The sequence below is a fragment of the Lepidochelys kempii genome, unplaced genomic scaffold (genome assembly GCF_965140265.1).
Source record: "Lepidochelys kempii isolate rLepKem1 unplaced genomic scaffold, rLepKem1.hap2 scaffold_182, whole genome shotgun sequence".
NCBI lineage: Eukaryota > Metazoa > Chordata > Testudines > Cheloniidae > Lepidochelys > Lepidochelys kempii.
In genome coordinates this window covers 1-14,450 of record NW_027333614.1, presented here as the reverse complement: position 1 = coordinate 14,450, position 14,450 = coordinate 1, and the positions used below count along the sequence as shown (strand labels likewise).

Here is a 14,450-nt window from a genome sequence, read left to right as displayed (position 1 = left end):
GTGACCCCCCTGTATACAAATACAGACCTTGGACTTGGGCCCCCCATGTGCTTGCTGCGTGTCTGGGGTGGGATTGGAGTGGGAGGCTGGGAGCCAGGACTCCTGGGTTCTCTTCTCACCCTCCTTTACCCGACCGAAGCTGCCAGTTCTTAGGAAAGGCAGTGGGTGCCCCCCCCCGCCCGCGGTTTGGCCCCGGGCCAGGGGCAGCTGGCGGCCGGTGCAGGAAAGCGGAAGTTTATTTAGGGAGGGGAATAATTCGGGAGGGGAATTAATGGGGGGGGGCATTTCCCAAAAGTCAGCTGGCCAGTTGGGCTGGGGGGGAAGGGATCCCCCCGCCTCCATGTGCCCCCACCCTTGATCCCCCTCCTGATGCTGGCTCATTCCCCGCCCCCCCCCCCCGCCAATTCCCCTCAGACCGCCCCCCCCCCGTCATTTCCCAGACACGCTACAGGGCAGGTTTCGCAAGGGGCAGCGGGAACTGGCAGAGACAGACCCCCCCCCGCCCCCCAGGTCCCCCTCAACCCCCTCCCTCCGCCACTTGCCCCCACAACCCCTCCCCCTCCCTCCGAGCACCTGCCCCAGAGCCGCCCCCCAGCCCCGCCCCAGGGCAGCGGGGCTCGGCCAGACCCGGCTCCGCTCAGCCCCGCACGGACGCACGGAGCGATGGGACCCGCAGCCCCACTGCTCGCCTGGCTCATGGCGCTGAGCCTCGGTGGGTCCCCCCGCCCCCCAACTGCCCCCCCGGCAGCCCCACAACCCGGCCCTCAACTCAGCCCCTTAACCAGGCTCCTTAGCGCAGCCAGCCCCACGCAGGGGCCTCCCCAGCCCAGCCCCCCAACCCAGCCAGCCCCTCCCAGCTCAGGGCCCCCAGCCTGGCTGGACCCCCCTGCCAGCCAGTCCCGCCCCCCACCCCGGGACTCGGTCAGAAAGGGGGATAATTGGGGTCGGTCCGACACATATTGCCCCTGCCCGGCAGGTGGGTTTTTATGGGTCCCACGCAAATGGCCGGGCGCCCCCTGGCTGGACGGGGGGGATATTTGGGGGGGCCCCACACCAATGGCCGGGCGCGGGGGGGGGTCCCTGGCTTTGCCCTGACACTCTGGTGTCCCCCCCCCCCACCCCAGGCACGGCCGCCAGCGACGCCCCGAGCTGCGACCCCCAGGCGGCGCCGATCGTGGGGGGCTCGGCCAAGCTGCAGCGGGAGGGGCAGGTGCTGGTCTACCAGTGCCCCGAGGGGCAGTTCCCCTACCCCACGCCGGTCCGCCAGTGCCGCGCCGACAGCCGCTGGAGCCCCCTGAGAGCCCGCGACGGCCGCCCCTTCGCCAAGGCCGAGTGCAGAGGTGCGGGGCCAGGGGAGGCTGGGGGCCATGGGGGGGGCCTGGGAGCTGGGGGGGGTTGGGGGCCGGGGGGGTGTCCGGGAGCCGGGGGGGGTTCGGATCCCGTGCGGAGGCGAGGGGCCGTGGGGGGTGTCCGGGGGCCGGGGAGGGGCTGGGAGCTGGGGGGGGGTTCGGATGCCGGGGGAGGCGGGGGGGGGGGTTCGGATGTCGGGGGAGGCGGGAGGCCGGGGGGGTGTCCGGGTGCCGGGGGGGGTTCGGGTGCCGGAGGAGGCGGGGGGCCGGGGGAGATGTCCGGATGCCGGGGGGTGTCTGGGAGCCGGGGAGGGGTTCGGATGCCGGGGGAGGCGGGGAGCCGGGGGGGGGGGTTCGGATGCCGCGGGAGGCGGGGGGGTGTCTGGGAGGCGGGGGGGGGGTCCGGGTGCCGGGGGAGGCCGGGGGGGGTCCGGGTGCGGGGGGGGGTCCGGGTGCCGGGGGGGGGGGTCCCGGGACAGACCGCCCCCCTGTCCCCGCAGCGATCCAGTGCCTGGGCCCGCTGGAGTTCGACAACGGGCACTTCCACCCGCGCCAGCCCCGCTACAACATCAGCCAGACTCTGACCTTCGAGTGCTTCGAGGGGTACACGCTGCGCGGGCCCCCCGTCCGCACCTGCCTGCCCAACGGGAAGTGGAGCCGCGGGACGGCCATCTGCGACGACGGAGGTGAGGGGGGAGCCGCGTGCTCCGGCAGGCCCCGACCTGGGCCAACGCGCCCCGACAGGGGTCCACACGGGCGAGCACGCCCCAAGCCAGGCTGACGCTCCCGGACACGCCCCGACAGGGGTCCACACGGGCGAGCACGCCCCAAGCCAGGCTGACGCTCCCGGACACGCCCCGACACGGGCCCACACGCCCCGACACGGCTTGGCACGGGCCGACACCCCCCAGCTGGGGCCCACACCCCCGACACGGGTTGACACGGGCCCACACCCCCCAGCAGGGGCTGACATGCTGACACCCCCTCTCCCCGCAGAGGGCCAGTGCCCGGATCCCGGCATCCCCATCGGGGCGATGAAGGACGGGCAGCAGTACCGGGTGGAGGATCGGGTCCGGTACCGGTGCGCCCGGGGGCTCGTCATGTTCGGGTCCAAAGAACGGACCTGCCAGGAGTCCGGAGCCTGGAGCGGGACAGAACCGCAGTGTCGAGGTGATGAGATGGGGGGAACGGGGGAGGGGGCGGCGTGGGGGGGAACGGGGGAGGGGGCGGTGTGGGGGAGTGACCCCCAGTTTCTCAGCCCCCCCCATTTCTTCCTGCCCCCCCAGACCCGTCCACCTACGACACCCCCGAGGAAGTGGCCTCCACGTTCATCGCCTCCCTCTCGGAGACCGTGGAGGTGGCCGATCCGAACCGGTCCACCTGTGAGTCACGTGTGGGGGGGGGTTCGGGGGGGGGAGGCCGGGGAGCTGAGGGAGGATCACAGTTTGAGGGGGGAGGGCAGCCTGCTGGAGTTGGGGGATCACAGGCCGGGGGGGCAGGAATAGGGAGTTTGTTGTGCGGGGGGGGGTCAGGATGGGCATGGGGGGGGCAGCTGGGGGGCCGTGGCTGAGAGGCCTGCCTGGTTGCTGGGGGAGGGGGCGGGAAGCCCTGCCGGGGGGTGTGGGGGTGTGGGGGGGCTCTGCCAGGGGGCGTGGGGGTGCAGCAGGGGGGCATCCGGCTGGGGTGCGTGGGAGGGCGGAGGGGGGGCCGGCCGGCGCTGACCTCCCGCCCCCCCAGCGGAGAACGTGAAGCGCAAGATCCGGATCGAGGCCGGCGGGTCCATGAACATTTACCTGGTGCTGGACGCCTCCGACAGCGTGGGGGAGGGCAACTTCTCCCTCGCCCGCGACGCCCTGGTCCAGCTCATCGAGAAGGTGGGGACCCGCCCCCCAAACCCCGGCACCCCCCAAATCCCCTGGGAACCCCAACCTCCTGCCCCCCAAAAAAACACCTCGGGCACCCCAAAGTCCCCAGCCCCCCAAAAGCTCAGCACCTCAGGCCCCCCCACCTTCACCAGCCTCCCAAAACCCCCAGCAGCCTGGGCAGCCCCTAAGCCCCCCAATATCCCCAACGCCAGCACCCGTGGGGCCTTCCAGCTCCCCCCATACCCGCCACCCTCCCTGGCCACCCCCCACAGACCTCACAATCCCCAGCCCCCCAGGACCTCCACAAGCCCAGGGGCTTGGGGGCCCCCAACTGCCCCTGCACACCCGCTCCCCACACCCCCACTCTGTGCACCCCCCGCAACCAGACCCTTAGCCCCAACCCCAGGGTGCCCCATAACTGAGCCCCTCACCCGGGGGGGGGCAGCAAGACACCTGCCCCGTGCCCAATGGGTGCCCCCGCGGCCCCCCCCCCGCCCTGACGCTCGCCCCCCCCCCCGCAGATCTCCAGCTACGGGGTCTTTCCCCGCTACGGGGTCCTGACCTTCGCCACCGACCCCCACATCGTGGTCAGCACCTTGGACCCCCAGAGCAGCGACGCCGACTGGGTCAGCACCAAGCTGGGGGAGCTGAAATACGACAGTGAGTCGGGGGGGCGGGGGCTCGGGGGGGGGCTGCAGGGGGCTGGGGGCTCCGTGGGGTCACTGTGGGGGGGCTGCAGGCGGCTCGGTGGGGGTCTTGGGGGGACATGGGGGCAGGGGCTCTTGGGGGGGTCACTGCAGATGCTGTGGGGGGCTCCGTGGGGTCACTGTGGGGGGGCTGCAGGCGGCTCGGGGGGGGTCTTGGGGGGACATGGGGGCAGGGGCTCTTGGGGGGGTCACTGCAGGTGCTGTGGGGGGCTCCGTGGGGGTCACTGTGGGGGGGCTGCAGGCGGCTCGGGGGGGGACGCGGGGGCTCGGGGGGTGGCCGCGGGGGGCCCGGCCGCCCTGACCCCCCCGCGCCCCCCCAGGCCACAAGCTGCGGAGCGGCACCAACACGCGGGCCGCGCTCCAGGCCGTGCTCAACATGGTGATCCAGCAGGAGCAGGACGAGCTGCGGCGCGGCCACAAGGTGGCGCCCGTCGCCAACTCCACCCGCCACGTGCTGATCCTCATGACGGACGGTGAGACCCCGAACCCCTGAACACCCCCAAACCCGAACCCCCAAACCCCTGTACCCCTGAACACCCCCGTACCCCAACTCCACCCGCCACGTGCTGATCCTCATGACGGACGGTGAGACCCCGAACCCCTGAACACCCCCAAACCCGAACCCCCAAACCCCTGTACCCCTGAACACCCCCGTACCCCAACTCCACCCGCCACGTGCTGATCCTCATGACGGACGGTGAGACCCCGAACCCCCGAACCCCCGAACCCCCGAACCCCCAAACCCCTGTACCCCTGAACACCCCCGTACCCCAACTCCACCCGCCACGTGCTGATCCTCATGACGGACGGTGAGACCCCGAACCCCCGAACCCCCGAACCCCCAAACCCCCGAACCCCCAAACCCCGAACCCCCAAACCCCTGTACCCCTGAACACCCCCGTACCCCAACTCCACGCGCCACGTGCTGATCCTCATGACGGACGGTGAGACCCCGAACCCCCGAACCCCCGAACCCCCAAACCCCGAACCCCCAAACCCCCAAACCCCGAACCCCGAACCCCCAAACCCCTGTAACCCTGAACACCCCCGTACCCCAACTCCACCCGCCACGTGCTGATCCTCATGATGGACGGTGAGACCCCAAACCCCAAAACCCCCAAACCCCCGAACCCCCAAACCCCTGTACCCCTGAACACCCCCGTACCCCAACTCCACCCGCCACGTGCTGATCCTCATGATGGACGGTGAGACCCCAAACCCCCAAACCCCCAAACCCCTGTACCCCTGAACACCCCCGTACCCCAACTCCACCCGCCACGTGCTGATCCTCATGACGGACGGTGAGACCCCGAACCCCCAGAACCCCCAAACCCCCGAACCCCAAAACCCCTGTACCGCTGAACACCCCCGTACCCCAACTCCACCCGCCACGTGCTGATCCTCATGACGGACGGTGAGACCCCGAACCCCCGAACCCCCGAACCCCCTGCACCCCTGAACACCCCCGTACCCCAACTCCACCCGCCACGTGCTGATCCTCATGACGGACGGTGAGACTCCGAACCCCCGAACCCCCCGAACCCCAAAACCCCCTGCACCCCCCCGTACCCCAACTCCACCCGCCACGTGCTGATCCTCGTGATGGACGGTGAGACCCCAAACCCCCCCGAACCCCCTGCACCCCTGAACACCCCCGTACCCCAACTCCACCCGCCACGTGCTGATCCTCATGACGGACGGTGAGACCCCGAACCCCCGAACCCCTGAACACCCCCGTACCCCAACTCCACCCGCCACGTGCTGATCCTCATGACGGACGGTGAGACCCCGAACCCCCGAACCCCCAAACCCCCGGTACCCCTGAACACCCCCGTACCCCAACTCCACCCGCCACGTGCTGATCCTCATGACGGACGGTGAGACCCCGAACCCCCGAACCCCCGGTACCCCTGAACACCCCCGTACCCCAACTCCACCCGCCACATGCTGATCCTCATGACGGACGGTGAGACCCCGAACCCCCGTACCCCAAAAACCCCTGTACCCCTGAACACCCCCGTACCCCAACTCCACCTGCCACGTGCTGATCCTCATGATGGACGGTGAGACCCCCCAACTCCCCCTGTACCCCAAACCTCCCTGTACCCCCATACCCCAAACCCTCCTGTACCCCTGAACTCCCCATACCCCAACTCCACCTGCCACGTGCTGATCCTCATGACAGACGGTGAGACCCCCAACCCCTCTGTATCCCCAAACCCCTCTGGGCCCTGAACCCCCCAGAGCCCCTGTACCCCCGAACACCTCTAGAGTTCCCTATGCCCTGCCCAGCCCCACTGAAGCCCCAACCCCCCTATCCCCCGAAGCTCCCTGGCTCCAGGCAGCCCCTCAGCCTCTGGACCAGAGCCCCCCACCCCTCCCACAGCCCCCACCGGTGCCCAACCCCCTCCCCCCTCACTCTCCTCTTCCCCCCAGGGAACACCAACATGGGGGGCTCCCCGGTGCCGGTGGTGGGGCAGATCCGGGAGCTTCTGAGCATCGGCCGGGACAGCCGCAACCCCCGCGAGGACTACCTGGGTGAGGGGGGCCCGGGCCTGGGGGGGCCGCAGGAGTGGGGCAGACCATTGAGGGTCCATGAGGGGCTGCGAAGGGGAGATCCATAGGGCTGGGGTCAATGTGGGGCTCCACCGGGGAGGAGGTCCATAGGGGTTGGGTCGGGATGCGGGTCTGTGGAGGGCTCTGGGGGGGGGGAAGTCCATGGGGGTGGGGAGATCCATGGGGGAGAGACATGGGGTCGGCAAGAGGGGTCCATGGGGGACTCTGGTGGGAGGTCCATGTGGGTGGGGAGGGCCATAGGGGAGGGATGTGAGGTTGGTGAGGGGCTCTGGGGGGGCTCCATGGGGGGGAGGGCCGGCGGGGGGGTTCCATGGGGTCTCCACCAGCCCAGCTCACCCCCCCCCCACACAGATATCTACGTGTTCGGGATCGGGGCCCTGGTGAACCAGGTGAACATCGCGGAGCTGGCCTCCAAGAAGGACCACGAGACTCACGTCTTCCACATGCGGGACATCGAGGACCTGCAGAAGGCCTTCCACGACATGATCGGTACGCCGGGACCCCCGGCATCCGGCTCCCCGGCCCCCTCTGCCCCGGGACCCCCGGCGTCCGGCTCCCCGGCCCCCTCTGCCCCGGGACCCCCCGGCGTCCGGCTCCCCGGCCCCCTCTCTCCCATCTCCCGGGACCCCCAGCGTCCGGCTCCCCGGCCCCCTCTGCCCCGGGACCCCCGGCGTCCGGCTCCCCGGCCCCCTCTGCCCCGGGACCCCCGGCGTCCGGCTCCCCGGCCCCCTCTGCCCCGGGACCCCCGGCGTCCGGCTCCCCGGCCCCCTCTCTCCCATCTCCCGGGACCCCCCGGCGTCCGGCTCCCCGGCCCCCTCTGCCCCGGGACCCCCGGCGTCCGGCTCCCCGGCCCCCTCTCTCCCATCTCCCGGGACCCCCAGCGTCCGGCTCCCCGGCCCCCTCTGCCCCGGGACCCCCGGCGTCCGGCTCCCCGGCCCCCTCTGCCCCGGGACCCCCGGCGTCCGGCTCCCCGGCCCCCTCTGCCCTGGGACCCCCGGCGTCCGGCTCCCCGGCCCCCTCTCTCCCATCTCCCGGGACCCCCAGCGTCCGGCTCCCCGGCCCCCTCTGCCCCGGGACCCCCGGCGTCCGGCTCCCCAGCCCCCTCTGCCCCGGGACCCCCGGCGTCCGGCTCCCCGGCCCCCTCTCTCCCATCTCCCGGGACCCCCAGCGTCCGGCTCCCCGGCCCCCTCTGCCCTGGGACCCCCCGGCGTCCGGCTCCCCGGCCCCCTCTCTCCCATCTCCCGGGACCCCCAGCATCCGGCTCCCCGGCCCCCTCTGCCCCGGGATCCCCGGCGTCCGGCTCCCCGGCCCCCTCTGCCCCGGGACCCCCGGCGTCCGGCTCCCCGGCCCCCTCTCTCTCATATCCCGGGACGTCCGGCTCCCCGGCCCCCTCTGCCCCGGGACCCCTGGCGACCATCTCCCCGGCCCCCTCTCTCCCATCTCCCGGGACCCCCGGCGTCCGGCTCCCTGGCCCCCTCTGCCCCGGGACCCCCGGCGACCAGCTCCCCAGCCCCCTCTCTCCCATCTCCCGGGACCCCCGGCGACCGGCTCCCCGGCCCCCTCTCTCCCATCTCCCGGGACCCCCGGCGACCGGCTCCCAGCCCCCCACCCCCTCTGGGAACCCCCGGCATCAGGCACCTCATCCCCGCTCTGGGCACTAGACCCCACTCCCCACCCCGGGCTGGGAGAGAACCCAGGCGTCCTGACCCCGTCTCCCCCCAGACGAGAGCGAGACGCTGAGCATGTGCGGGCTGGGCTGGGAGTTCGAGAAGGCCGAGGACCACCAGAAAAACCCCTGGCACGTCAGCATCAAAATCGCCGTGAGTGGGGGGGTCGTGTGGGGTGCTGGGTGGGGGGGCGTGTGGGGCATGTGGGGGTGGGGCACAGGGGTGCTGGGTGGGGGGGGCGTGTGGGCCTCGAAGCTCTGGGGGAAGAGGGAGCTGGAGGCGAAGGGGGTGGGCTGGGAAGGTCACCGGGGGAGGGGGGGTTATGGGGGGCCGGGGGTTGGGGTAATGGGGCACCAGCTGGGTGGGGGAGCCGCCCTCTCATGCCGGGGTCCCTGAGTCAGGCTGCGCCCACTACCCGGCTGCTGGGCCCCCCCCACGGGATCCCGGCTTCGGCCCCCCCCCGCCCCCGGGGCCGGTCTCCCCCCATGCCCCCCCGGCGGCACCCTCACCCCCCTCCCTCCGCAGCGCCCCGGGAAGGGGCTGGAGTCCTGCAAGGGGGCCCTGGTCTCCGAGTACTTCGTCCTCACGGCCGCCCACTGCTTCAACATCGACGACCGGGCCCACTGGATCACCGTGGACATGGGTGAGCCGGACGCCTGGGTTCTCCCCTGGCTCGGGGAGGGGTGCGAGCTGGGGACGGAGCCGGACGCCTGGGTTCTCCCCTGGCTCGGGGAGGGGTGCGAGCTGGGGACGGAGCCGGACGCCTGGGTTCTCCCCTGGCTCGGGGAGGGGTGCGAGCTGGGGACGGAGCCGGACGCCTGGCTTCTCCCCTGGCTCGGGGAGGGGTGCGAGCTGGGGACGGAGCCGGACGCCTGGCTTCTCCCCTGGCTCGGGGACGGGGGCGGGAGTGCGAGCTGGGGACGGAGCCGGACGCCTGGGTTCTCCCCTGGCTCGGGGAGGGGTGCGAGCTGGGGACGGAGCCGGACGCCTGGCTTCTCCCCTGGCTCGGGGACGGGGGCGGGAGTGCGAGCTGGGGACGGAGCCGGACGCCTGGGTTCTCCCCTGGCTCGGGGAGGGGTGCGAGCTGGGGACGGAGCCGGACGCCTGGGTTCTCCCCTGGCTCGGGGAGGGGTGCGAGCTGGGGACGGAGCCGGACGCCTGGCTTCTCCCCTGGCTCGGGGACGGGGGCGGGAGTGCGAGCTGGGGACGGAGCCGGACGCCTGGGTTCTCCCCTGGCTCGGGGAGGGGTGCGAGCTGGGGACGGAGCCGGACGCCTGGGTTCTCCCCCAGGGAAGGCGACCTCGGTGAACAGGGTGGCCGGACTCTGGAGTCACCCCCAGTACAACATCGGGAAGCTCAAGGGGGCCGGGATCCCCGAGTTCTACGACTACGACGTGGCCCTGCTGAAACTCACCCAGAAGGTCAAGTTCTCCTTCGACTCCCGGTGAGTGGGGGTCCCGGGGCCCCTCCCCTGCCGGCCCCCCAGCCACCCGCTGACCCTCTGCTGCCCCCCACAGGCCCATCTGCCTGCCCTGCACGGAGGGCACCACCCGCGCCCTGCGCAAAGCCCACCCGCAGACCACCTGCAACGACCACAGTAAGAGAGGCCCCCCCGCGGCCCCCCCAGTGCCCCTCGCTCCCGCCCCGCAGCCTCCTGCCCCCCCGGTGCCCCTCACTCCCGCCCCGCGGCCCCCGCCCCCCCGGGGCCCCTTGCTCCCACCCTGCGGCCCCCCCGGGGCCCCTCGCTCCCGCCCCGTGGCCTCCTGCCACCCGGTGCCCCTCGTGCCAGCCCCGCGGCCCCCCCAGGGCCCCTCGCGCCCGCCCCGCGGCCCCTTGCTCCCGCCCTGCGGCCCCCTGCCCCCACCCCCAGAGCTGCCGGTGCCCCTCACTCCTGCCCCGCAGCCCCCTGCTGGTGCCCCTCATTCCCAAGCTGCAGCCCCCTGCCCCCCCAGCGCCGCGGGTGCCCCTCCCTCTGGCCCCGCAGCCCTGAGTCTCGCTGGGCCCCTAGAGCGGCTGCTGCTGACGGTGGGCGAGATCCCGGCGCTCTTCGTGCACGAGGACAGGAAGAAGCTGGAGCGGAAACACGTGAACATCAAGAACGGTGTCAAGGTGAGGGACCCCGGCGTCCGGGACGGGTGGGAGCGGGCGCCCCGAGAGGGGACAGGCCCCCTGCCTCGCCCCCCCCAGCCGGGCTGGCCCCTGCAGGCCGGGGGAGCTGCGGGGCGGGCTCAGTGGGGTGCCCTATGCCAGGCGGGGGCGCCCCCGGGGGTGTCTCGGGGCGGTGGGAGCCCCCGGGGGGCGTGGGGGGGCCCCGCGGTGCTGAGCCTCCCTCTGCCCCCAGAGATCAGCCTGCGAAGCCGACGCGAAGAAGGCGCCGATCTACGTCAACGTGACGGACGTGAAGCAGGTGGTGACGCCCCGATTCCTCTGCACCGGGGGGATCGACCCCGTCGTAGACCCCAACACCTGCAAGGGTGAGCGCTGCCCCCCGGGGGGGATCCCCCAGGGGCCCCCGAATCTCCCCCACTCAGCCCCCGGCTCCCCACTGGCCCCAGGTTGGGATTCCCCCCAGGGGCCCCCTGGATCCTCACAGCCCCCCCCACCCTGGGCTTCCCCCAGAGCCCCCAAATCTCCCCCAGCCACCCCCCAGATCCTCACATCCCCCCCGGGCTAGGATCCCTCCAGCCCCAACTGTCAACCCCTGGCCAGCAGCAGGGATCCCCCAGCTCCCGGCCACGACCTCCCCGCTCCCCCCCCAGCTCCCTCTAACCATCTTCTTCCTCCCGCAGGCGACTCTGGAGGCCCCCTCATCATCCCCAAGGGCAAACGCTTCTTCCAGGTGAGAGCTGCCCCCCATCCCTGCCCCGGGGGAGCCGGCGCCCCCTGGAGGGGACAGGCCCCACCCCTCTGAGCCAGCCAGTCCCCGCCCTGGGGCCGGGTGGGAGCGACCACCCCCTAGACGGGACAGGCCCCCCCTTCTCAGTCCTTGCCTTCTGCCAATCAGGGGAGCTGTCCCTGGGGTTCTGGTGGGTCCTACACAAATGGCCGCCCCTGACTGCCCCCTTCCCTCCCCAGGTGGGCGTGATCAGCTGGGGGGTGTTCGACGTCTGCAAGCAGCCCAAGCGCAAGGCCCCGGCCTACGCCCGCGACTTCCACCTGAACCTCTTCACCGTGCTGCCCTGGCTGCGGGAGAAGCTGGCCGAGGAGGGGCTGGGCTTCATCTGAGGGGGGCCGGGGGGACCCCAGCCTATCCCCAGCCCCCAGCCGCCGGCTGCCCCTCATGGAGGGACAGGAGCCCCCCCCACGTCCCTGTAAATAAAGGTTCGGTTCCCAGCCCTGCTGGATGGCCCGGCTGGGAGGCCCATGAAAAGAGAGAACTCGTCCCATGACTGGGGGGGCTGTGCTGTGGGGCGGGGGCAGCAGGGGGCTCTCCCCGGGCAGTCAGGGGCTGTGCTGTGAGGAGCGGGGTGGGGGGACGGGGTGGGGGGCAGCAAGGGGCTGTGCTGTGGGGAGCGGGGCGGGGGGCAGCAGGGGGCTCTCCCCGGGCAGTCAGGGGCTGTGCTGTGGGGTGGGGGGACGGGGTGGGGGGCAGCAGGGGGCTCTCCCCGGGCAGTCAGGGGCTGTGCTGTGGGGAGGGGGGTGGGGGGCAGCAAGGGGCTGTGCTGTGGGGAGGGGGGTGGGGGGACGGGGTGGGGGGCAGCAGGGGGCTGTGCTGTGGGGAGTGGGGTGGGGGGACGGGGTGGGGGGCAGCAGGGGGCTGTGCTGTGGGGAGTGGGGTGGGGGGACAGGGTGGGGGGCAGCAAGGGGCTGTGCTGTGGGGAGCGGGGCGGGGGGCAGCAGGGGGCTCTCCCCGGGCAGTCAGGGGCTGTGCTGTGGGGTGGAGGGACGGGGTAGGGGGCAGCAGGGGGCTCTCCCCGGGCAGTCAGGGGCTGTGCTGTGGGGAGCGGGGTGGGGGGACGGGGTGGGGGGCAGCAGGGGGCTGTGCTGTGGGGAGGGGGGCGGGGGGCAGCAGGGGGCTCTCCCCGGGCAGTCAGGGGCTGTGCTGTGAGGAGCGGGGTGGGGGGGACGGGGTGGGGGGCAGCAGGGGGCTGTGCTGTGGGGAGCGGGGTGGGGGGACGGGGTGGGGGGCAGCAAGGGGCTGTGCTGTGGGGAGCGGGGCGGGGGGCAGCAGGGGGCTCTCCCCGGGCAGTCAGGGGCTGTGCTGTGAGGAGCGGGGTGGGGGGGACGGGGTGGGGGGCAGCAGGGGGCTGTGCTGTGGGGAGCGGGGTGGGGGGACGGGGTGGGGGGCAGCAAGGGGCTGTGCTGTGGGGAGTGGGGTGGGGGGCAGCAGGGGGCTCTCCCCGGGCAGTCAGGGGCTGTGCTGTGAGGAGCGGGGTGGGGGGACGGGGTGGGGGGCAGCAAGGGGCTGTGCTGTGGGGAGTGGGGTGGGGGGCAGCAGGGGGCTCTCCCTGGGGAAGGCAGACTCAGGTGGTGCAGTTTCAGTGAGTTTATTAAGGTGCTAACGAGCCCCTGCCCCCGCCGGATCAGAACAGGTCCTCGTTATAGACCACTTGCGAGCGCTTGTCCCGGTGGGAGCCCTTCGCGCTGTTCTTCACGGCTGGGGGAGGGATGGGGGGGGGTTAGTGCTGGCTGGGGAGACAGTCCCCCCCCAAACACACACCCAGCTGGGTTAGAACCCAGGCATCCCTGCTCCCAACCACTAGACCCCACTCCCCTCCCCGAGCCAGGGAGAGAACCCAGGAGTCCGGGCTCGCAGCCTCCCTGCTCTAATCACTAGACTCCCCTCCCCTCCCCGAGCTGGGGAGAGAACCCAGGCGTCCGGGCTCCCAGCCCCCCCCACTCTAACCCACCACACCCCCTCCCCCACCCCGAGCAGGGAGTGGACCCAGGCGACCGGCCCGCCCGCTTACCCAGTGATCCCCAGACGGATTTCCCGGTGGCCGCGTCCAGCATGGGCTGTTTGCGCGCGATGCTGACTTTCAGCTGCACGTCCTCAACCACGGCCCCGTTGAGCTGTGGGGAGAAGGGGGCACGGCTCAGAGCCCAGCCCCTCTGCCCCCGGCCGAGCCCACAGCGCCGGGCAAGGGGTCCCTGGGGAACCTGCCCCGCCCCACCCCAAAGCCAGCCGCATCCCAGCACCAGGCAAGGGGTCTCCGGGGAACCTGCCCCGCCCCACCCCAGAGCCAGCCGCATCCCAGCACCAGGCGAGGGGTCTCCAGGGAACCTGCCCCGCCCCAGAGCCAGCTGCATGTCAGTGACGGGCGAGGGGTCCCTGGGTAACCAGCCCCACCCCAGAGCCAGCTGCATCCCCGTGCCGGGAGAGGGGTCCCCGGGGAACCAGCCCCCGCCCCGCCCCAGAGCCAGCTGCATGTCAGTGACGGGTGAGGGGTCCCTGGGTAACCAGCCCCACCCTGCCCCAGAGCCAGCGGCGTTGCCAGGCCAGGGGGGCCGTACCTCAGCAATGGCCTGATCCGCTGACTCCATCTTCTCATACGTGACGAAGGCGCAACTGGGGGGCGAGATGTGAAAGGGGAGTCACTGGCCCCACCCCCTGCCACAGCCCCGCCCCTTTAACTCCTCCCCATTCTTTCCAGCCCCGCCCATTCCTCCTCTGAAGCCCATCCCTCCTTTAGCTCTGCCCTTCTGTGCCTTTGCCATATCCTAGCTCCTCCCCTATTTCCTTCCAGTCCCACCCACTTGCCATAGCCACGCCCACCTCCAACTCAGGTCCCCTCTCTGCCCCACCCCTCAGCTGAAGCTCCACCCCTGACCCCGCCCTCACTTGCGGGGGTTGTCCATGGAGAGGTCGATGATGGTGCCGAAGGGGGAGAAGGCTCCACGCAGCAGGCTCTGGGTCATGTCGGTGCCGTAGACGTAAACCGTGTTCCCCTTGCGTGGGGCCCGCCGGTCCGGGAACGAGTCAGACCCTGCGGGAGACGGGGTCAGAGCCGCCGGGGAGAGCAGAACCCAGGAGTCCGGGCTCCCAGCCCCCCACACTCCAACCCACTAGACCCCAACTCCCCTCCCAGAGCCAGGGAGAGAACCCAGGAGTCTGGGCTCCCAGCCCCGCCTGCTCCAACCCACGAGACCCCAACTCTCCTCCCAGAGCCAGGGAAAGAACCCAGGCGTCCTGGCTCCCAGCCCCCTGTGGTGCCGTACGGCGGAAGCTGCTGTCCCGCTCCCGGTCCCGGTCCCTCTCGCGGTCCCTCTCCCGGCTCCGCTCCCGGCTCTGCTCCCGGTCGTAGTCCCACTCGAAGGTGCGCAGCCCACTCTGAGATAGCGCGT

At 72.3% G+C, this 14,450-nt stretch overlaps 2 protein-coding genes across 2 annotated transcripts; one reads left to right on the top strand and one right to left on the bottom strand.

Annotated features, from left to right (window-relative positions):
- The first annotated feature begins 663 nt into the window (after window positions 1–663).
- Window positions 664–11,542, top strand: CFB (complement factor B). The gene is made up of 18 exons (XM_073326925.1): window positions 664–712; window positions 1,125–1,340; window positions 1,850–2,035; window positions 2,346–2,519; window positions 2,636–2,731; window positions 3,087–3,223; window positions 3,736–3,874; window positions 4,242–4,394; window positions 6,358–6,459; window positions 6,850–6,987; window positions 8,221–8,318; window positions 8,691–8,808; window positions 9,456–9,609; window positions 9,683–9,762; window positions 10,174–10,274; window positions 10,507–10,639; window positions 10,955–11,004; window positions 11,241–11,542. The coding sequence occupies exons 1-18, from the start codon at window positions 664–666 to the stop codon at window positions 11,388–11,390; spliced, it is 2,274 nt and encodes a 757-aa protein (XP_073183026.1). The 3' UTR covers window positions 11,391–11,542.
- A 1,094-nt stretch (window positions 11,543–12,636) lies between these two features.
- Window positions 12,637–14,442, bottom strand: NELFE (negative elongation factor complex member E; the record flags this gene model as incomplete). The annotated part of the gene is made up of 5 exons (XM_073326941.1): window positions 12,637–12,762; window positions 13,076–13,178; window positions 13,620–13,674; window positions 13,948–14,092; window positions 14,325–14,442. Coding segments are annotated over 5 exons (495 nt in total), but the record flags the coding sequence as incomplete, so codon positions are not given.
- Between the last annotated feature and the right edge of the window lie 8 nt (window positions 14,443–14,450).